Source organism: Lampetra fluviatilis, unplaced genomic scaffold (assembly GCF_964198595.1).
Source record: "Lampetra fluviatilis unplaced genomic scaffold, kcLamFluv1.1 SCAFFOLD_525, whole genome shotgun sequence".
In the NCBI taxonomy this organism is placed as follows: Eukaryota; Metazoa; Chordata; class Hyperoartia; order Petromyzontiformes; family Petromyzontidae; genus Lampetra; species Lampetra fluviatilis.
The window spans coordinates 1-22500 of record NW_027621179.1 but is presented as its reverse complement, the minus strand read 5'-3'; the positions used below and the strand labels follow the sequence as shown (position 1 = coordinate 22500).

The following is a 22500-nucleotide window of genomic DNA, read 5'->3' as shown; positions in this document are numbered from 1 at the left end:
TGTGAGTGAGTGTGCGAGAGTGAGTGTGTGAGTGAGTGTGTGAGAGTGTGTGAGTGTGTGTGAATGTGTGAGTGTGTGTGAGTGTGTGAGTGTGTGTAAAGTGTGTGAGTGAGTGTGCGAGAGTGAGTGTGCGAGAGTGAGTGTGTGAGAGTGTGTGAGTGAGTGTGTGAGTGAGTGTGAGAGTGTGAGTGTGTGAGTGAGTGAGTGTGTGAGTGAGTGTGCGAGAGTGAGTGTGCGAGAGTGAGTGTGCGAGAGTGAGTGTGCGAGAGTGTGTGAGTGAGTACACATTCAGGCTGGCCTGCCTACGATCCATCCTGGGTTTAACCTGCAGGCTGGATTGTGTGAGGAGCTCACAAGTCCTTGAAAGATCTGGGCAAAGTCCCATCGGTGAGCTCCTCCGGCAGGCAAGGCTGCGTTGGCTGGGCCATGTAGCCCGCATGCCCAGCCACCGCATGCCTCAACAGCTTTTGTTCGGCCGGATCGAGGGGGCTAAACGGGCGCCGCACGGGCTAGAGAAGAGATGGAGTGATGGGCGAGTGGGTGAGTGCGTGGGTGAGTGAGTGGGTGAGTGAGTGGGTGAGTGAGTGGGTGAGTGAGTGGGTGAGTGAGTGGGTGAGTGAGTGGGTGAGTGAGTGGGTCAGTGGGTGAGTGAGTGTGTGGGTGAGTGAGTGGGTGGGTGAGTGACACAGGCTAGAGAAGAGATGGAGTGATGTGGTACAGGAGGACGTGGAGCTGAGTGGACTTGCTGATGACTGGTACCAGCGGTGTCAAGATCGGTCTCTGTGGAGGAGGCTCGTGAAGGACGCTACTGGGCAGTTGGAGGCAGTCGCCCTCCAACAACAACGGAGGGCGGAGGAGCGACGCTCACAACAACGAGCGGAGCGCCGGGTGGCTAAAGCACAGCAAGTTGGCACAGTAGGGGGCACAGGTGGTGCATCAGCCAGTCATCTCGGTCATCTCGGTCAGTCGACCCGTGGCACCTGCTGGGTCTGCCCCGTGACCTCCTCCTCATGCACCTAGCCTGGCACAGCAGTACAACCCATGGCACCTGCTGGGTCTGCCCCGTGACCTCCTCCTCATGCACCTAGCCTGGCACAGCAGTACAACCCATGGCACCTGCTGGGTCTGCCCCGTGACCTCCTCCTCATGCACCTAGCCTGGCACAGCAGTACAACCCATGGCACCTGCTGGGTCTGCCCCGTGACCTCCTCCTCATGCACCTAGCCTGGCACAGCAGTACAACCCATGGCACCTGCTGGGTCTGCCCCGTGACCGCCTCCTCATGCACCTAGCCTGGCACAGCAGTACAACCCATGGCACCTGCTGGGTCTGCCCCGTGACCTCCTCCTCATGCACCTAGCCTGGCACAGCAGTACAACCCATGGCACCTGCTGGGTCTGCCCCGTGACCTCCTCCTCATGCACCTAGCCTGGCACAGCAGTACAACCCATGGCACCTGCTGGGTCTGCCCCGTGACCTCCTCCTCATGCACCTAGCCTGGCACAGCAGTACAACCCATGGCACCTGCTGGGTCTGCCCCGTGACCTCCTCCTCATGCACCTAGCCTGGCACAGCAGTACAACCCATGGCACCTGCTGGGTCTGCCCCGTGACCTCCTGCCAGCGGGCGTTCGACACTTCACGTGGCAGCCTCAAGGTGCACATGGCCTGGCACAAGCGTCGTGGTGACGTCATCGCCACTTAGTGGCGAATGGCGGTTGTTGTTGTTGTGAGTGTGTTAGTGTGTGTGTGTTAGTGTGTGTGTGTTAGTGTGTGTGAGTGAGTGTGTGTTAGTGTGTGTGTGTTAGTGTGTGTGTGAGTGAGTGTGTGTGTGTGTGTTAGTGTGTGTGTGTTAGTGTGTGTGTGTGTGTGTTAGTGTGTGTGTGAGTGAGTGTGTGAGTGAGTGTGTGTTAGTGTGTGTGTGAGTGAGTGTGTGTGTGTTAGTGTGTGTGAGTGAGTGTGTGTTAGTGTGTGTGTTAGTGTGTGTGTGTGTGAGTGAGTGTGTGTTAGTGTGTGTGAGTGAGTGTGTGTTAGTGTGTGTGTGAGTGTGTGTGTGAGTGAGTGTGTGTTAGTGTGTGTGTTAGTGTGTGTGTGTGTGAGTGAGTGTGTGTTAGTGTGTGTGAGTGAGTGTGTGTTAGTGTGTGTGTTAGTGTGTGTGTGTGTGAGTGAGTGTGTGTTAGTGTGTGTGAGTGAGTGTGTGTTAGTGTGTGTGTTAGTGTGTGTGTGTGTGAGTGAGTGTGTGTTAGTGTGTGTGAGTGAGTGTGTGTTAGTGTGTGTGTTAGTGTGTGTGTGTGTGAGTGAGTGTGTGTTAGTGTGTGTGTTAGTGTGTGTGTGAGTGAGTGTGTGTTAGTGTGTGTGTGAGTGTGTGTGTGAGTGAGTGTGTGTTAGTGTGTGTGTTAGTGTGTGTGTGTGTGAGTGAGTGTGTGTTAGTGTGTGTGAGTGAGTGTGTGTTAGTGTGTGTGTTAGTGTGTGTGTGTGTGAGTGAGTGTGTGTTAGTGTGTGTGTTAGTGTGTGTGTGTGTGAGTGAGTGTGTGTTAGTGTGTGTGAGTGAGTGTGTGAGTGTGTGTGAGTGAGTGTGTGAGTGAGTGTGTGTGAGTGAGTGTGTGAGTGTGTGTGAGTGAGTGTGTGAGTGAGTGTGTGAGTGAGTGTGTGTGAGTGAGTGTGTGAGTGTGTGTGAGTGAGTGTGTGAGTGAGTGTGTGAGTGTGTGTGAGTGAGTGTGTGTGAGTGAGTGTGTGAGTGTGTGTGAGTGAGTGTGTGAGTGAGTGTGTGAGTGAGTGTGTGAGTGAGTGTGTGTGAGTGAGTGTGCGAGAGTGAGTGTGCGAGAGTGAGTGTGTGAGAGTGTGTGAGTGAGTGTGCGAGAGTGAGTGTGTGAGAGTGTGTGAGTGAGTGTGTGAGTGTGAGAGTGTGTGAGTGAGTGTGTGAGTGTGAGAGTGTGAGTGTGTGTGAGTGAGTGTGTGAGTGTGTGTAAAGTGTGTGAGTGAGTGTGTGAGAGTGTGTGATTGAGTGAGTGTGTGAGTGTGAGAGTGTGAGTGTGTGTGAGTGAGTGTGTGAGTGAGTGTGTGAGTGAGTGTGTGAGTGAGTGTGTGAGTGTGAGAGTGTGAGTGTGTGTGAGTGAGTGTGTGAGTGTGTGTAAAGTGTGTGAGTGAGTGTGTGAGTGTGTGTAAAGTGTGTGAGTGAGTGTGTGAGAGTGTGTGAGTGTGAGTGTGTGTGAGTGAGTGTGTGAGTGTGTGTAAAGTGTGTGAGTGAGTGTGTGAGAGTGAGTGTGCGAGAGTGAGTGTGTGAGAGTGTGTGAGTGAGTGTGCGAGAGTGAGTGTGTGAGAGTGTGTGAGTGAGTGTGTGTGTGAGTGAGTGTGTGTGTGAGTGAGTGTGTGAGTGTGTGTGTGAGTGAGTGTGTGAGTGAGTGTGTGTGTGAGTGAGTGTGTGAGTGAGTGTGTGAGTGTGTGATTGAGTGTGTGTAAGTGTGTCTGAGTGAGTGTGTATGAGTGAGTGAGTGTGTGAGTGTGTGATTGAGTGAGTGTGTGAGTGTGTGTGAGTGTGTGAGTGAGTGTGAGAGTGAGTGTGTGAGTGTGTGTGAGTGAGTGTGTGAGTGTGTGAGTGAGTGTGTGAGTGTGTGATTGAGTGAGTGTGTGAGTGTGTGTGAGTGTGTGAGTGAGTGTGAGAGTGAGTGTGTGAGTGTGTGTGAGTGAGTGTGTGAGTGTGTGAGTGAGTGTGTGAGTGTGTGTGAGTGAGTGTGTGAGTGTGTGTAAAGTGTGTGAGTGAGTGTGCGAGAGTGAGTGTGCGAGAGTGTGTGAGTGAGTGTGAGAGTGTGAGTGTGTGTGAGTGTGTGTCAGTGAGTGTGTGTCAGTGAGTGAGTGTGTGAGTGTGCGAGAGAGAGTGTGTGAGAGTGTGTGAGTGAGTGAGTGTGTGTGAATGTGTGAGTGTGTGTGAGTGTGTGAGTGTGTGTAAAGTGTGTGAGTGAGTGTGCGAGAGTGAGTGTGTGAGAGTGTGTGAGTGAGTGAGTGTGAGAGTGAGTGTGTGAGTGAGTGTGTGTGAGTGAGTGTGTGAGTGTGTGTGAGTGAGTGTGTGAGTGAGTGTGTGAGTGTGTGTGAGTGAGTGTGTGTGAGTGAGTGTGTGAGTGAGTGTGTGAGTGAGTGTGTGTGAGTGAGTGTGCGAGAGTGAGTGTGCGAGAGTGAGTGTGTGAGAGTGTGTGAGTGAGTGTGTGAGTGTGAGAGTGTGTGAGTGAGTGTGTGAGTGTGAGAGTGTGAGTGTGTGTGAGTGAGTGTGTGAGTGTGTGTAAAGTGTGTGAGTGAGTGTGTGAGAGTGTGTGATTGAGTGAATGTGTGAGTGTGAGAGTGTGAGTGTGTGTGAGTGAGTGTGTGAGTGAGTGTGTGAGTGAGTGTGTGAGTGTGTGAGTGAGTGTGTGAGTGTGAGAGTGTGAGTGTGTGTGAGTGAGTGTGTGAGTGTGTGTAAAGTGTGTGAGTGAGTGTGTGAGAGTGTGTGATTGAGTGAGTGTGTGAGTGTGAGAGTGTGAGTGTGTGTGAGTGAGTGTGTGAGTGTGTGTAAAGTGTGTGAGTGAGTGTGTGAGAGTGAGTGTGCGAGAGTGAGTGTGTGAGAGTGTGTGAGTGAGTGTGCGAGAGTGAGTGTGTGAGAGTGTGTGAGTGAGTGTGTGAGTGTGAGAGTGTGTGAGTGAGTGTGTGAGTGTGAGAGTGTGAGTGTGTGTGAGTGAGTGTGTGAGTGTGTGTAAAGTGTGTGAGTGAGTGTGTGAGAGTGTGTGATTGAGTGAGTGTGTGAGTGTGAGAGTGTGAGTGTGTGTGAGTGAGTGTGTGAGTGAGTGTGTGAGTGAGTGTGTGAGTGTGAGAGTGTGTGAGTGAGTGTGTGAGTGTGAGAGTGTGAGTGTGTGTGAGTGAGTGTGTGAGTGTGTGTAAAGTGTGTGAGTGAGTGTGTGAGAGTGTGTGATTGAGTGAGTGTGTGAGTGTGAGAGTGTGAGTGTGTGTGAGTGAGTGTGTGAGTGTGTGTAAAGTGTGTGAGTGAGTGTGTGAGAGTGAGTGTGCGAGAGTGAGTGTGTGAGAGTGTGTGAGTGAGTGTGCGAGAGTGAGTGTGTGAGAGTGTGTGAGTGAGTGTGTGAGTGTGAGAGTGTGAGTGTGTGTGAGTGAGTGTGTGAGTGTGTGTAAAGTGTGTGAGTGAGTGTGTGAGAGTGTGTGATTGAGTGAGTGTGTGAGTGCGAGAGTGAGTGTGCGAGAGTGAGTGTGTGAGAGTGTGTGAGTGAGTGTGCGAGAGTGAGTGTGTGAGAGTGAGTGTGTGAGTGTGAGAGTGTGAGTGTGAGAGTGAGTGTGTGAGTGTGTGTGAGTGAGTGTGTGTGAGTGTGTGATTGAGTGTGTGAGTGTGTGTGAGTGAGTGTGAGAGTGTGAGTGTGAGAGTGAGTGTGTGAGTGTGTGTGAGTGAGTGTGTGTGAGTGTGTGAGTGAGTGTGTGAGTGTGTGTGAGTGAGTGTGTGAGTGTGTGTAAAGTGTGTGAGTGAGTGTGCGAGAGTGAGTGTGCGAGAGTGTGTGAGTGAGTGTGAGAGTGTGAGTGTGTGTGAGTGTGTGTCAGTGAGTGTGTGTCAGTGAGTGAGTGTGTGAGTGTGCGAGAGAGAGTGTGTGAGAGTGTGTGAGTGAGTGAGTGTGTGTGAATGTGTGAGTGTGTGTGAGTGTGTGAGTGTGTGTAAAGTGTGTGAGTGAGTGTGCGAGAGTGAGTGTGTGAGAGTGTGTGAGTGAGTGAGTGTGAGAGTGAGTGTGTGAGTGAGTGTGTGTGAGTGAGTGTGTGAGTGTGTGTGAGTGAGTGTGTGAGTGAGTGTGTGAGTGTGTGTGAGTGAGTGTGTGTGAGTGAGTGTGTGAGTGAGTGTGTGAGTGAGTGTGTGAGTGAGTGTGTGTGAGTGAGTGTGCGAGAGTGAGTGTGCGAGAGTGAGTGTGTGAGAGTGTGTGAGTGAGTGTGCGAGAGTGAGTGTGTGAGAGTGTGTGAGTGAGTGTGTGAGTGTGAGAGTGTGTGAGTGAGTGTGTGAGTGTGAGAGTGTGAGTGTGTGTGAGTGAGTGTGTGAGTGTGTGTAAAGTGTGTGAGTGAGTGTGTGAGAGTGTGTGATTGAGTGAGTGTGTGAGTGTGAGAGTGTGAGTGTGTGTGAGTGAGTGTGTGAGTGAGTGTGTGAGTGAGTGTGTGAGTGTGAGAGTGTGTGAGTGAGTGTGTGAGTGTGAGAGTGTGAGTGTGTGTGAGTGAGTGTGTGAGTGTGTGTAAAGTGTGTGAGTGAGTGTGTGAGAGTGTGTGATTGAGTGAGTGTGTGAGTGTGAGAGTGTGAGTGTGTGTGAGTGAGTGTGTGAGAGTGTGTGAGTGAGTGTGCGAGAGTGAGTGTGTGAGAGTGTGTGAGTGAGTGTGTGAGAGTGTGTGAGTGAGTGTGTGAGTGAGTGTGCGAGAGTGAGTGTGTGAGAGTGTGTGAGTGAGTGTGTGAGAGTGTGTGAGTGAGTGTGCGAGAGTGAGTGTGTGAGAGTGTGTGAGTGAGTGTGTGAGTGTGAGAGTGTGTGAGTGAGTGTGTGAGTGTGAGAGTGTGAGTGTGTGTGAGTGAGTGTGTGAGTGTGTGTAAAGTGTGTGAGTGAGTGTGTGAGAGTGTGTGATTGAGTGAGTGTGTGAGTGCGAGAGTGAGTGTGCGAGAGTGAGTGTGTGAGAGTGTGTGAGTGAGTGTGCGAGAGTGAGTGTGTGAGAGTGAGTGTGTGAGTGTGAGAGTGTGAGTGTGAGAGTGAGTGTGTGAGTGAGTGTGTGAGTGTGTGAGTGAGTGTGTGTAAAGTGTGTGAGTGAGTGTGTGAGTGTGTGTAAAGTGTGTGAGTGAGTGTGTGAGTGAGTGTGCGAGAGTGAGTGTGTGAGAGTGTGTGAGTGTGTAAACATTCAGGCTGGCCTGCCTACGATCCATCCTGGGTTTAACCAGCAGGCTGGATTGTGTGAGGAGCTCACAAGTCCTTGAAAGATCTGGGCAAAGTCCCATCGGTGAGCTCCTCCGGCGGGCAAGGCTGCGTTGGCTGGGTCATGTAGCCCGCATGCCCAGCCACCGCATGCCCAGCCACCGCATGCCTCAACAGCTTTTGTTCGGCCGGATCGAGGGGGCTAAACGGGCGCGGCACGGGCTAGAGAAGAGATGGAGTGATGGGCGAGTGGGTGAGTGCGTGGGTGAGTGAGTGGGTGAGTGAGTGGGTGAGTGAGTGGGTGAGTGAGTGGGTGAGTGAGTGGGTGAGTGAGTGGGTGAGTGAGTGGGTGAGTGAGTGTGTGGGTGAGTGAGTGGGTGAATGAATGAGTGGGTGAGTGAGTGGGTGGGTGAGTGACACAGGCTAGAGAAGAGATGGAGTGATGTGGTACAGGAGGACGTGGAGCTGAGTGGACTTGCCGATGACTGGTACCAGCGGTGTCAAGATCGGTCTCTGTGGAGGAGGCTCGTGAAGGACGCTACTGAACAGTTGGAGGCAGTCGCCCTCCAACAACAACGGAGGGCGGAGGAGCGACGCTCACAACAACGAGCCGGGTGGCTAAAGCACAGCAAGTTGGCACAGTAGGGGGCACAGGTGGTGCATCAGCCAGTCATCTCGGTCATCTCGGTCAGTCGACCCGTGGCACCTGCTGGGTCTGCCCCGTGACCTCCTCCTCATGCACCTAGCCTGGCACAGCAGTACAACCCATGGCACCTGCTGGGTCTGCCCCGTGACCTCCTCCTCATGCACCTAGCCTGGCACAGCAGTACAACCCATGGCACCTGCTGGGTCTGCCCCGTGACCTCCTCCTCATGCACCTAGCCTGGCACAGCAGTACAACCCATGGCACCTGCTGGGTCTGCCCCGTGACCTCCTCCTCATGCACCTAGCCTGGCACAGCAGTACAACCCATGGCACCTGCTGGGTCTGCCCCGTGACCTCCTCCTCATGCACCTAGCCTGGCACAGCAGTACAACCCATGGCACCTGCTGGGTCTGCCCCGTGACCTCCTGCCAGCGGGCGTTCGACACTTCACGTGGCAGCCTCAAGGTGCACGTGGCCTGGCACCAGCGTCGTGGTGACGTCATCGCCACTTAGTGGCGAATGGCGGTTGTTGTTGTTGTGAGTGTGTTAGTGTGTGTGTGTTAGTGTGTGTGTGTTAGTGTGTGTGAGTGAGTGTGTGTTAGTGTGTGTGTGTTAGTGTGTGTGAGTGAGTGTGTGTTAGTGTGTGTGTGTTAGTGTGTGTGTTAGTGTGTGTGAGTGAGTGTGTGTTAGTGTGTGTGTGTTAGTGTGTGTGTGTTAGTGTGTGTGTGTGTGAGTGAGTGTGTGTTAGTGTGTGTGTGAGTGAGTGTGTGTGTGAGTGAGTGTGTGTTAGTGTGTGTGAGTGAGTGTGTGTTAGTGTGTGTGTGTTAGTGTGTGTGTGTTAGTGTGTGTGAGTGAGTGTGTGTTAGTGTGTGTGTGTTAGTGTGTGTGAGTGAGTGTGTGTTAGTGTGTGTGTGTTAGTGTGTGTGTTAGTGTGTGTGAGTGAGTGTGTGTTAGTGTGTGTGTGTTAGTGTGTGTGAGTGAGTGTGTGTTAGTGTGTGTGTGTTAGTGTGTGTGTGTTAGTGTGTGTGAGTGAGTGTGTGTTAGTGTGTGTGTGTTAGTGTGTGTGTTAGTGTGTGTGAGTGAGTGTGTGTTAGTGTGTGTGTGTTAGTGTGTGTGTGTTAGTGTGTGTGTGTGTGAGTGAGTGTGTGTTAGTGTGTGTGTGAGTGAGTGTGTGTGTGAGTGAGTGTGTGTTAGTGTGTGTGAGTGAGTGTGTGTTAGTGTGTGTGTGTTAGTGTGTGTGAGTGAGTGTGTGTTAGTGTGTGTGTGTTAGTGTGTGTGTGTTAGTGTGTGTGAGTGAGTGTGTGTTAGTGTGTGTGTGTTAGTGTGTGTGAGTGAGTGTGTGTTAGTGTGTGTGTGTTAGTGTGTGTGAGTGAGTGTGTGTTAGTGTGTGTGTGAGTGAGTGTGTGTTAGTGTGTGTGTTAGTGTGTGTGTGTGTGAGTGTGTGTTAGAGTGTGTGTGAGTGAGTGTGTGTGAGTGAGTGTGTGTTAGTGTGTGTGTGTTAGTGTGTGTGTGTTAGTGTGTGTGAGTGAGTGTGTGTTAGTGTGTGTGTGAGTGAGTGTGTGTTAGTGTGTGTGTGTTAGTGTGTGTGAGTGAGTGTGTGTTAGTGTGTGTGTGTTAGTGTGTGTGAGTGAGTGTGTGTTAGTGTGTGTGTGAGTGAGTGTGTGTTAGTGTGTGTGTGAGTGAGTGTGTGAGTGAGTGTGTGTTAGTGTGTGTGTGAGTGAGTGTGTGTGTGAGTGAGTGTGTGTTAGTGTGTGTGTGTGAGTGAGTGTGTGTTAGTGTGTGTGTGAGTGAGTGTGTGAGTGAGTGTGTGTTAGTGTGTGTGTGAGTGAGTGTGTGTGTGAGTGAGTGTGTGTTAGTGTGTGTGTGAGTGAGTGTGTGTTAGTGTGTGTGTGTGAGTGAGTGTGTGTTAGTGTGTGTGTGAGTGAGTGTGTGTTAGTGTGTGTGTTAGTGTGTGTGTGTGTGAGTGTGTGTGTTAGTGTGTGTGTGTGAGTGAGTGTGTGTTAGTGTGTGTGTTAGTGTGTGTGTGTGTGAGTGAGTGTGTGTTAGTGTGTGTGTGAGTGAGTGTGTGTGTGAGTGAGTGTGTGTTAGTGTGTGTTAGTGTGTGTGTGAGTGAGTGTGTGTTAGTGTGTGTGTGAGTGAGTGTGTGTTAGTGTGTGTGTGAGTGAGTGTGTGTTAGTGTGTGTGTGAGTGAGTGTGTGTGTGAGTGAGTGTGTGTTAGTGTGTGTTAGTGTGTGTGTGAGTGAGTGTGTGTTAGTGTGTGTGTGAGTGAGTGTGTGTTAGTGTGTGTGTGAGTGAGTGTGTGTTAGTGTGTGTGTGAGTGAGTGTGTGTTAGTGTGTGTGTTAGTGTGTGTGTGTGAGTGAGTGTGTGTTAGTGTGTGTGTGTGTGAGTGAGTGTGTGTTAGTGTGTGTGTGTGTGTGTGAGTGAGTGTGTGTTAGTGTGTGTGTTAGTGTGTGTGTGTGTGAGTGAGTGTGTGTTAGTGTGTGTGTGTGAGTGAGTGTGTGTTAGTGTGTGTGTGAGTGAGTGTGTGTGAGTGAGTGTGTGTTAGTGTGTGTGTTAGTGTGTGTGAGTGTGTGTGTTAGTGTGTGTGTTAGTGAGTGAGTGGGTGAGTGAGTGGGTGAGTGAGTGTGTGTGTGAGTGAGTGTGTGTTAGTGTGTGTGTTAGTGTGTGTGTGTGTGAGTGAGTGTGTGTTAGTGTGTGTTAGTGTGTGTGTGAGTGAGTGTGTGTTAGTGTGTGTGTGAGTGAGTGTGTGTTAGTGTGTGTGTGAGTGAGTGTGTGTTAGTGTGTGTGTGAGTGAGTGTGTGTTAGTGTGTGTGTGAGTGAGTGTGTGTTAGTGTGTGTGTTAGTGTGTGTGTGTGTGAGTGAGTGTGTGTTAGTGTGTGTTAGTGTGTGTGTGAGTGAGTGTGTGTTAGTGTGTGTGTGTGTGTGTGAGTGAGTGTGTGTTAGTGTGTGTGTTAGTGTGTGTGTGTGTGAGTGAGTGTGTGTTAGTGTGTGTGTGAGTGAGTGTGTGTTAGTGTGTGTGTGAGTGAGTGTGTGTTAGTGTGTGTGTGAGTGAGTGTGTGTTAGTGTGTGTGTGAGTGAGTGTGTGTTAGTGTGTGTGTTAGTGTGTGTGTGTGAGTGAGTGAGTGAGCGAGGGGGCAGCTGTACCTCACACAGAACGATGCCGAATGAAAAGATGTCGACCTTCTCATCGTAGCGCTTCCCTGCACAGAACGACACAGCGACAACAATGACGATGACGACGATGACGACGATGACAACGATGATGACGACGACGACGACGACGACGACGATGATGACGATGATGATGATGACGACGACGACGATGATGATGACGATGATGATGACGATGATGATGACGATGATGACGATGATGATGATGGTAATGATGGTGATGATGGTGATGATGGTGGTGAGGAGATGAGCAGTAGTTGGTGACCATCTCAGCGTCAACCATCTCAGCATCAACCATCTCATTGTCCACCATCTCAACCATCTCAACCATCTCACTATCAACCGTCTCAACCATCTCAGCGTCCACCATCTCAACCATCTCAACCATCTCAACGTCAACCATCTCAACCATCTCAACGTCAACCATCTCAACCATCTCAACCATCTCAACCATCTCACTATCAACCATCTCAACCATCTCAACCATCTCACTATCAACCATCTCAACCATCTCAACCATCTCACTATCAACCATCTCAACCATCTCAGTGTCCACCATCTCAACCATCTCACTATCAACCATCTCAACCATCTCAACCATCTCAACCATCTCACTATCAACCATCTCAACCATCTCAACCATCTCACTATCAACCATCTCAACCATCTCAGTGTCCACCATCTCAACCATCTCACTATCAACCATCTCAACCATCTCAACCATCTCAACCATCTCAACCATCTCACTATCAACCATCTCAACCATCTCAGTGTCCACCATCTCAACCATCTCAACCATCTCAACCATCTCACTATCAACCATCTCAACCATCTCAGTGTCCACCATCTCAACCATCTCAGCGTCAACCATCTGAGCCATCTCAACCATCTCACTATCAACCATCTCAACCATCTAATTGTCCACCATCTCAACGTCCACCACCTCAGCGTCACCATCTCACCGTTGATCATCTCAACCATCTCAACGTCAACCATCTCAACCATCTCAGTGTCCACCATCTCAACGTCCACCACCTCAGCGTCACCATCTCACCGTTGATCATCTCAACCATCTCAACGTCAACCATCTCAACCATCTAATTGTCCACCATCTCAACGTCCACCACCTCAGCGTCACCATCTCACCGTTGATCATCTCAACCATCTCAACGTCAACCATCTCAACCATCTCAGTGTCCACCATCTCAACCATCTCACTGTCAACCATCTCAACCATCTCAGTGTCCACCATCTCAACGTCCACCACCTCAGCGTCACCAACTCACCGTTGATCATCTCAACCATCTCAACGTCAACCATCTCAACCATCTAATTGTCCACCATCTCAACATCCACCACCTCAGCGTCACCATCTCACCGTTGATCATCTCAACCATCTCAACGTCCACCATCTCAACCATCTAATTGTCCACCATCTCAACGTCCACCACCTCAGCGTCACCATCTCACCGTTGATCATCTCAACCATCTCAACGTCAACCATCTCAACCATCTCAGTGTCCACCATCTCAACCATCTCACTGTCAACCATCTCAACCATCTCAGTGTCCACCATCTCAACGTCCACCACCTCAGCGTCACCATCTCACCGTTGATCATCTCAACCATCTCAACGTCAACCATCTCAACCATCTCAGTGTCCACCATCTCAACGTCCACCACCTCAGCGTCACCAACTCACCGTTGATCATCTCAACCATCTCAACGTCAACCATCTCAACCATCTAATTGTCCACCATCTCAACGTCCACCACCTCAGCGTCACCATCTCACCGTTGATCATCTCAACCATCTCAACGTCAACCATCTCAACCATCTCAGTGTCCACCATCTCAACCATCTCACTGTCAACCATCTCAACCATCTCAGTGTCCACCATCTCAACGTCCACCACCTCAGCGTCACCATCTCACCGTTGATCATCTCAACCATCTCAACGTCAACCATCTCAACCATCTCAGTGTCCACCATCTCAACGTCCACCACCTCAGCGTCACCATCTCACCGTTGACCATCTCAACCATCTCAACGTCAACCATCTCAACCATCTAATTGTCCACCATCTCAACGTCCACCACCTCAGCGTCACCATCTCACCGTTGATCATCTCAACCATCTCAACGTCAACCATCTCAACCATCTAATTGTCCACCATCTCAACGTCCACCACCTCAGCGTCACCATCTCACCGTTGACCATCTCAACCATCTCAACGTCAACCATCTCAACCATCTAATTGTCCACCATCTCAACGTCCACCACCTCAGCGTCACCATCTCACCGTTGATCATCTCAACCATCTCAACGTCAACCATCTCAACCATCTAATTGTCCACCATCTCAACGTCCACCACCTCAGCGTCACCATCTCACCGTTGATCATCTCAACCATCTCAGTGTCAACCATCTCAACCATCTCAACGTCAACCATCTCAACCATCTCAGTGTCCACCATCTCAACGTCCACCACCTCAGCGTCACCATCTCACCGTTGATCATCTCAACCATCTCAACGTCAACCATCTCAACCATCTCAGTGTCCACCATCTCAACGTCAACCACCTCAGCGTCACCATCTCACCGTTGATCATCTCAACCATCTCAACGTCAACCATCTCAACCATCTCAGTGTCCACCATCTCAACGTCCACCACCTCAGCGTCACCATCTCACCGTTGATCATCTCAACCATCTCAACGTCAACCATCTCAACCATCTCAGTGTCCACCATCTCAACGTCCACCACCTCAGCGTCACCATCTCACCGTTGACCATCTCAACCATCTCAACGTCAACCATCTCAACCATCTAATTGTCCACCATCTCAACGTCCACCACCTCAGCGTCACCATCTCACCGTTGATCATCTCAACCATCTCAACGTCAACCATCTCAACCATCTCAGTGTCCACCATCTCAACGTCCACCACCTCAGCGTCACCATCTCACCGTTGATCATCTCAACCATCTCAACGTCCACCATCTCAACCATATAATTGTCCACCATCTCAACGTCCACCACCTCAGCGTCACCATCTCACCGTTGATCATCTCAACCATCTCAACGTCAACCATCTCAACCATCTAATTGTCCACCATCTCAACGTCCACCACCTCAGCGTCACCATCTCACCGTTGATCATCTCAACCATCTCAACGTCAACCATCTCAACCATCTCAGTGTCCACCATCTCAACCATCTCACTGTCAACCATCTCAACCATCTAATTGTCCACCATCTCAACGTCCACCACCTCAGCGTCACCATCTCACCGTTGATCATCTCGGGCGCCATCCAATATGGGTTCCCCACCACGGTGTATCTCTTGCGACGGTCCGGACGACGCAAGACCCTCCTACGGGAGCCGGACGCTGCCGCTGATGATGATGATGCTGCTGCTGATGATGCTGCTGATGATGATGATGGGGCTGATGCTGATGATGGTGACGATGGGGCTGATGACGATGACGATGAGGTCGGTGGCGGTGGCGGTGACGGTGACGTTCTTGAAACCTCGTCCACCATGAGCCTGGCCAGGCCAAAGTCCGCAACCACCACGGAGCGGTCCTGGTGGGGGGAGATGGTGGGGGGGGTGGGGGGGGGGAGGGGGGGGAGATGGTGGGGGGGGAGATGGTGGGGAGGGTGGGGGGGGGGTGGGGGGGGAGGGTGGGGAGGGTGGTGAGGGTGGGGGGGGAGATGGTGGGGAGGGTGGGGGGGTGGGGGGGGGGAGGGTGGGGAGGGTGGTGAGGGTGGTGGGGGAGATGGTGGGGGGGGTGGGGGGGAGGGTGGTGGGGGGGGGAAGAGATGGTGGGGAGGGTGGGGGGGGGTGGGGGGGGAGGGTGGGGAGGGTGGTGAGGGTGGGGGGGGAGATGGTGGGGAGGGTGGGGGGGTGGTGAGGGTGGTGGGGGAGATGGTGGGGGGGGTGGGGGGGGTGGGGGGGAGGGTGGTGGGTGGGGGAGATGGTGGGGGTTGGGGGGAGATGGTGGGGAGGGGTGGTGGGGGGGGGAGATGTTGGGGGGGAGATTTATACCATGTGTGTGTGTACAGTGTTTGTGTACAGTGTGTGTACGGTGTGTGTACGGTGTGTGTACAGTGTGTGCACAGTGTGTGTACAGTGTGTGCAGTGTGTGTACGGTGTGTGTACGGTGTGTGCAGTATGTATACAGCGTGTGTACAGTGTGTGTATCTTACCCGCCGTACGAAGCAATTGGGTGAGTTGAGGTCCCGATGAATGATGTCCATCGAGTGGAGGTACGCCTACAAAGACAAAGATCCCCCGTGTAGCCTTAGCAGACTGTTGGGGCAAGTGCTGTTCACCTACTCACCCACTCACCCATTCACTCACTCACTGACCCACTCACTCACTCACCCACTCACCCACTCACTCACCCACTCGCTCACTCACTCACTCACCCACTCACTCACTCACGTACCCACTCGCTCACTCACTCACCCTCTCACTCACCCACTCACTCACTCACCCACTCGCTCACTCACTCACCCACTCACTCACTGACCCACCCACTCACTGTCTGTGTGTGTGTCTGTGTGTGTCTGTGTGTGTGTCTGTGTGTGTCTGTGTGTGTCTGTGTGTGTGTGTGTCTGTGTGTGTCTGTCTCTGTCTGTGTGTGTGTCTGTGTGTGTGTGTCTGTCTCTGTGTGCGTCTGTGTGTGTGTCTGTGTGTGTGTCTGTGTGTGTGTGTGTGTCTGTGTGTGTCTGTATGTGTCTGTCTCTGTCTGTGTGTGTGTCTGCGTGTGTGTGTGTCTGTCTCTGTCTGTGTGTGTGTCTGCGTGTGTGTGTGTCTGTCTCTGTGTGCGTCTGTGTGTGTGTCTGTGTGTGTGTGTGTCTGTGTGTGTGTGTCTGTGTGTGTGTGTGTCTGTGTGTGTGTGTCTGCGTGTGTGTGTGTCTGTGTGTGTGTGTCTGCGTGTGTGTCTGTGTGTGTGTGTGTCTGTGTGTGTGTGTCTGTGTGTGTCTGTGTGGAGCTGAGTAGAGCTGTACCATTCCAGCGGCGATGTCGCGGGCGAAACCAACTCTTTGTGTCCAGGGGAGGGGGTCATCCTGCATCACGTACACACACACAGACACACACACACAGACACACACACACACAGACGCACACACACAGACACACACACACACAGACACACACACACACAGACACACACACACACAGACACACACACACAGACACACACACACAGACACTCACAGACACACACACACACACACAGACACACACACACAGACACTCACAGACACACACACACACAGACACACACAGTCACACACACAGACACACACACACACAGACACACACACACAGACACACACACACAGACGCACACACACAGACGCACACACAGACACACACACACAGACACACACACACAGACACACACACACACAGACGCACACACACAGACACACACACACACAGACACACACACACACACACAGACACACACACACACAGACACACACACACAGACACACACACACAGACACTCACAGACACACACACACAGACACACACACACACAGACACACACACACACACAGACACACACACACAGACACTCACAGACACACACACACACAGACACACACAGTCACACACACAGACACACACACACACAGACACACACACACAGACACACACACACACAGACGCACACACACAGACGCACACACACAGACACACACACAGACAGACACACAGACACACACACAGACACACACACACACAGACACACACACAGACACACACACACAGACACACACACACAGACACTCACAGACACACACACACAGACACACACACACACAGACACACACACACAGACACTCACAGACACACACACACACAGACACACACAGTCACACACAGAGACACACACAGACACACACAGACACACACACACACACAGACACACAGACACACACACACACAGACACCATAAACGTACACACAGTAAGTGAGTGAGCGAGTGAGTGAGGGAGTGGGTGGGCGAGTGAGTGTGTGAGTGAGTGTCCTAGTGTGTGAGTGAGTGTCCGAGTGAGTAAGTAAGTGGGTGAGTGAGTGGGTGAGTGAGTGGTAAGTGAGTGTGCGGGTGAGCGAGTGAGTGAGTGGGTGAGTGAGTGGGTGTGTGAGTAAGTGTCCGAGTGAGTAAGTGGGTGAGCGAGTGTGTGAGTGTGTGAGTGAGTGAGTGGGTGAGTGGGTGAGTGGGTGAGTGAGTAAGTGATTGGGTGATTGGGTGAGTGGGTGAGTGAGTGAGTGGGTGAGTGAGTGAGCGAGTGGTGAGTGAGCGAGCGAGTGAGCGTTTGAGTGTGTGAGTGAGTGTGCGAGTGAGTTAGTGGGTGAGTGAGTGTGTAAGTGGGTGAGCGAGTGAGTGAGTGAATGAGCGAGTGGGTGAGTGAGTGAGCTAGTGATTGGGTGAGTGAATGAGTGAGTGAGCGAGTGATTGGGTGAGCGAATGAGTGAGTGAGTGAGTGAGTGAGTGAGCGAGTGAGCAAGCGAGTGAGTGAGTGGGTGGGTGGGTGAGCGAGTGAGTGAGTGAGCGAGAGGGTGAGCGAGTGAGCGACCGAGCGAGTGAGTGAGTGAGCGAGTGGGTGAGCGAGTGAGCGAGTGAATGGGTGAATGAATGAGTGAGTGAGCGAGTGATTGGGTGAGCGAATGAGTGAGTGAGTGAGTGAGTGGGTGAGTGAGTGGGTGAGTGAGTGAGTGAGCGGGTGGGTGAGTGAGTGAGTGGGTGAGTGAGTGGGTGAGTGAGTGGGTGAGTGAGTGAGTGAGTGGTGAGTGAGTCAGTGAGTGGTGAGTGAGTGAGTGAGTGTGTGAGTGAGCGAGTGAGTGAGTGAGTGAGTGGGTGAGTGAGTGAGTGGGTGAGTGAGTGAGTGTGTGAGTGTGTGAGTGAGTGAGAGAGTGAGTGAGTGAGTGGGTGAGTGAGTGTGCGAGCGAGCGAGTGAGTGTGTGAGTGGGTGAGTGAGTGAGTGTGTGAGAGTGAGTGGGTGAGTGAGTGGGTGAGTGGGTGGGTGAGTGAGTGAGTGAGTGGGTGAGTGGGTGAGTGAGTGGGTGAGTGGGTGAGTGAGTGAGTGGGTGAGTGGGTGAGTGAGTGAGTGAGTGAGCAGGTGAGTGAGTGAGTGGGTGAGTGGGTGAGTGAGTGGGTGAGTGGGTGAGTGAGTGAGTGAGTGAGTGGGTGAGTGGTTGAGTGAGTGAGTGAGTGAGCAGGTGAGTGAGTGAGTGAGTGAGTGGGTGAGTGGGTGAGTGAGTGAGTGGGTGAGTGAGTGAGTGGGTGAGTGAGTGAGTGAGCGAGTGAGTGTGTGAGTGGGTGAGTGAGTGAGTGAGTGAGTGTGTGAGTGAGTGGGTGAGTGAGTGTGTGAGTGGGTGAGTGAGTGAGTGGGTGAGTGGGTGAGTGAGTGGGTGAGTGAGTGAGTGGGTGAGTGGGTGAGTGAGTGAGTGGGTGAGTGGGTGAGTGAGTGGGTGAGTGGGTGAGTGAGTGGGTGAGTGGGTGAGTGAGTGAGTGAGTGGGTGAGTGGGTGAGTGAGTGAGTGAGTGTGTGGGTGAGCGGGTGAGTGAGTGGTGAGTGAGTGAGCGAGCGAGCGAGCGAGCGAGCGAGCGAGTGAGTGAGCGAGCGAGTGAGTGACCGGATGGGTGAGTGAGTGGGTGAGTGGGTGGGTGAGTGGGTGAGTGAGTGAGTGAGTGGGTGAGTGAGTGAGTGAGTGAGTGAGTGAGTGAGTGAGCGAGTGAGTGAGCGAGTGAGTAAGCGAGCGAGCGACTGAGTGAGTGGGTGAGTAAGTGAGTGTGTGAGTGGTGAGTGTGTGTGTGGGTGAGTGAGTGAGTGAGTGAGCAGGTGAGTGTGTGAGTGAGTGAGTGAGTGTGTGAGTGAGTGAGTGTGTGAGTGGGTGAGTGAGTGTGTGCGTGAGTGAGTGTGTGAGTGGGTGAGTGAGTGAGTGAGCAGGTGAGTGTGTGAGTGAGTGAGTGAGTGTGTGAGTGAGTGTGTGAGTGAGTGAGTGTGTGAGTGGGTGAGTGAGTGTGTGAGTGAGTGAGTGTGTGAGTGGGTGAGTGAGTGAGTGAGCAGGTGAGTGGGTGAGTGAGTGAGTGGGTGAGTAAGTGAGTGAGTGAGTGAGTGGTGAGTGACTCACCATGTTGCGTATTGTGTCACGCAGCGTCCCGCCCTCAATGTACTCGGTGATGAGGTTGAGGCGCCGGTCTTTGTAGAGTGGGTGAGTGAGTGTGTGAGTGGGTGAGTGAGTGAGTGAGTGGGTGAGTGAGTGAGTGAGTGGTGAGTGTGTGTGTGGGTGAGTGAGTGAGTGAGCAGGTGAGTGTGTGAGTGAGTGAGTGAGTGTGTGAGTGAGTGAGTGTGTGAGTGGGTGAGTGAGTGTGTGCGTGAGTGAGTGTGTGAGTGGGTGAGTGAGTGAGTGAGCAGGTGAGTGTGTGAGTGAGTGAGTGAGTGTGTGAGTGGGTGAGTGAGTGTGTGAGTGAGTGAGTGTGTGAGTGGGTGAGTGAGTGAGTGAGCAGGTGAGTGGGTGAGTGAGTGAGTGGGTGAGTGAGTGAGTGAGTGAGCAGGTGAGTGGGTGAGTGAGTGAGTGAGTGGGTGAGTGTGTGAGTGGGTGAGTGAGTGAGTGGGTGAGCGAGTGAGTGAGCGAGAGAGTGAGCGAGTGAGCGGGTGAGTGAGCGAGTGAGCGAGCGAGTGAGCGGGTGAGTGAGCGAGTGAGCGAGCGAGTGAGTAAGCGAGCGAGCGAGCGAGTGAGTGGGTGAGTGTGTGAGTGTGTGAGTGAGTCAGTGAGCGAGCGAGTGAGTGAGTGTGTGAGTGAGTGAGTGACTCACCATGTTGCGTATTGTGTCACGCAGCGTCCCGCCCTCAATGTACTCGGTGATGAGGTTGAGGCGCCGGTCTTTGTAGAGAACTCCGATGAAGCGGAGGACGTTTGGATGCTCCAGGCCTCTCATCACCTTCACCTGAGCGCATCAACAACATCAACAACAACAACATCAACAACATCAACAACATCAACAACATCAACATCATCAACAACAACATCAACATCACCACCATCACCACCACCATCACCACCACCACCACCACCACCCCCACCACCATCACCACCACCACCATCACCACCACCACCCCCACCACCACCACCATCACCACCACCACCACCACCATCACCACCACCACCACCACCACCATCACCACCACCACCATCATCACCACCACCACCACCACCACCATCACCACCCCCACCACCACCATCACCACCACCACCATCACCACCACCACCACCACCATCACCATCACACCAACACCATCACCACCATCACCACCGTCACCACCATCACTCACCTCCTTGAGGAACGTCTTCTGAGTCTCCTCGTCGCACTGAATCACCTCCTTCATCACCATCACCTCCCCCGTCTCTCTGTGCGTAACCTACATCACCAACATCATCATCATCAACATCACCAACATCATCATCATCACCAACATCATCATCACCATCACCTCGCCCGTCTCTCTGTGCGTAACCTACATCACCAACATCACCATCAACATCATCATCACCATCATCATCATCACCATCATCATCATCACCATCATCATCATCAACATCATCATCACCATCATCATCACCATCATCATCACCAACATCATCATCAACATCACCATCATCATCACCATCATCAACATCACCACCATCACCTCCCCGTCTCTCTGTGCGTTACCTACATCATCAACACCATCATCACCATCACCAACATCACCACCATCACCATCATCAACATCAGCATGATCAACATCATCATCAACATCACCATCATCATCACCAACATCAACATCATCATCAACATCACCACCATCAACATTATCAACATCACCATCATCAACATCATCATCATCATCAACATCATCATCATCAACATCATCATCAACATCATCACCACCATCTGCATTACCACCTTCTTCACCACCACCACCACCATCATCAACAACATCAGCAGCGAGTGAACGAACAAGTGAACGATTGAGTGAACGATTGAGTGAACGAATGAGTCAACGAATGAGTCAACGACTGAACGAACGAGTGAATGAGTGAGTCAACGACTGAACGAATGAGTGAACGAACGAACGAACGAATGAACGAACGAACGGACACACACCTTGGTGGCCTGCCCGAAGAACCCCTTGCCCAGAACCTCCCCGTGGATGAGGTCGGAGGGGCGAGTGAACGAATGAGTGAAGGAACGAATGAGTGATCGAATGAGTGAACGAATGAGTGAACGAACGAGTCAACGACTGAACGAACGAGTCAATGATTGAGTCAACGACTGAACGAACGAGTGAATGAATGAGTCAGCAACTGAACCAACGAATGAATGAGTGAACAAGTGAACGAACGAGTGAATGAATGAACGATTGAACGAATGAATGAGTGAACAAGTGAACGAACGAGTGAATGAATGAACGAACGAGTGAATGAATGAGTGAACAAGTGAACGAACGAGTGAATCAATGAATGAGTCAACGACTGAGCGAACGAGTGAATGAGTGAGTCAACGACTGAGCGAATGAGTGAACGAACGAACGAATGAACGAACGAACGAACGGACACACACCTTGGTGGCCTGCCCGAATAACCCCTTGCCCAGAACCTCCCCGTGGATGAGGTCGGAGGGGCGAGTGAACGAATGAGTGAACGGACGAGTGAACGAGTGAGTCAACGACTGAACGAATGAGTGAACGAACGAACGAATGAACGACCGAACGGACGAACGGACACACACCTTGGTGGCCTGCCCGAAGAACCCCTTGCCCAGAACCTCTCCGTGGACGAGGTCGGAGGGGCGAGTGAACGAATGAGTGAAGGAACGAATGAGTGATCGAATGAGTGAACGAATGAGTGAACGAACGAGTCAACGACTGAACGAACGAGTCAATGATTGAGTCAACGACTGAACGAACGAGTGAATGAATGAGTCAGCAACTGAACCAACGAATGAATGAGTGAACAAGTGAACGAACGAGTGAATGAATGAACGATTGAACGAATGAATGAGTGAACAAGTGAACGAACGAGTGAATGAATGAACGAACGAGTGAATGAATGAGTGAACAAGTGAACGAACGAGTGAATCAATGAATGAGTCAACGACTGAGCGAACGAGTGAATGAGTGAGTCAACGACTGAGCGAATGAGTGAACGAACGAACGAATGAACGAACGAACGAACGGACACACACCTTGGTGGCCTGCCCGAAGAACCCCTTGCCCAGAACCTCCCCGTGGATGAGGTCGGAGGGGCGAGTGAACGAATGAGTGAAGGAACGAATGAGTGATCGAATGAGTGAACGAATGAGTGAACGAACGAGTCAACGACTGAAGGAACGAGTCAATGATTGAGTCAACGACTGAACGAACGAGTGAATGAATGAGTCAGCAACTGAACCAACGAATGAATGAGTGAACAAGTGAACGAACGAGTGAATGAATGAACGATTGAACGAATGAATGAGTGAACAAGTGAACGAACGAGTGAATGAATGAACGAACGAGTGAATGAATGAGTGAACAAGTGAACGAACGAGTGAATCAATGAATGAGTCAACGACTGAGCGAACGAGTGAATGAGTGAGTCAACGACTGAGCGAATGAGTGAACGAACGAACGAATGAACGAACGAACGGACACACACCTTGGTGGCCTGCCCGAAGAACCCCTTGCCCAGAACCTCCCCGTGGATGAGGTCGGAGGGGCGAGTGAACGAATG

At 51.9% G+C, this 22500-nt stretch overlaps 1 protein-coding gene across 1 annotated transcript in view; it reads right to left on the bottom strand.

Moving 5' to 3' along the window:
* Window positions 1–21001, bottom strand: part of LOC144954890 (LIM domain kinase 1-like) — a gene marked incomplete at its 5' end in the record, with an annotated part of 25705 nt that extends 4704 nt beyond the window's left edge. Inside the window, 7 exons of the mRNA XM_078885281.1 lie at window positions 10689–10744; window positions 14010–14304; window positions 14929–14994; window positions 15736–15795; window positions 19562–19693; window positions 20079–20165; window positions 20894–21001. Coding sequence (XP_078741407.1) covers window positions 10689–10744; window positions 14010–14304; window positions 14929–14994; window positions 15736–15795; window positions 19562–19693; window positions 20079–20165; window positions 20894–21001 — 804 coding nt within the window. The remainder of the gene's footprint in view (window positions 1–10688; window positions 10745–14009; window positions 14305–14928; window positions 14995–15735; window positions 15796–19561; window positions 19694–20078; window positions 20166–20893) is intronic.
* Window positions 21002–22500: the final 1499 nt, after the last annotated feature.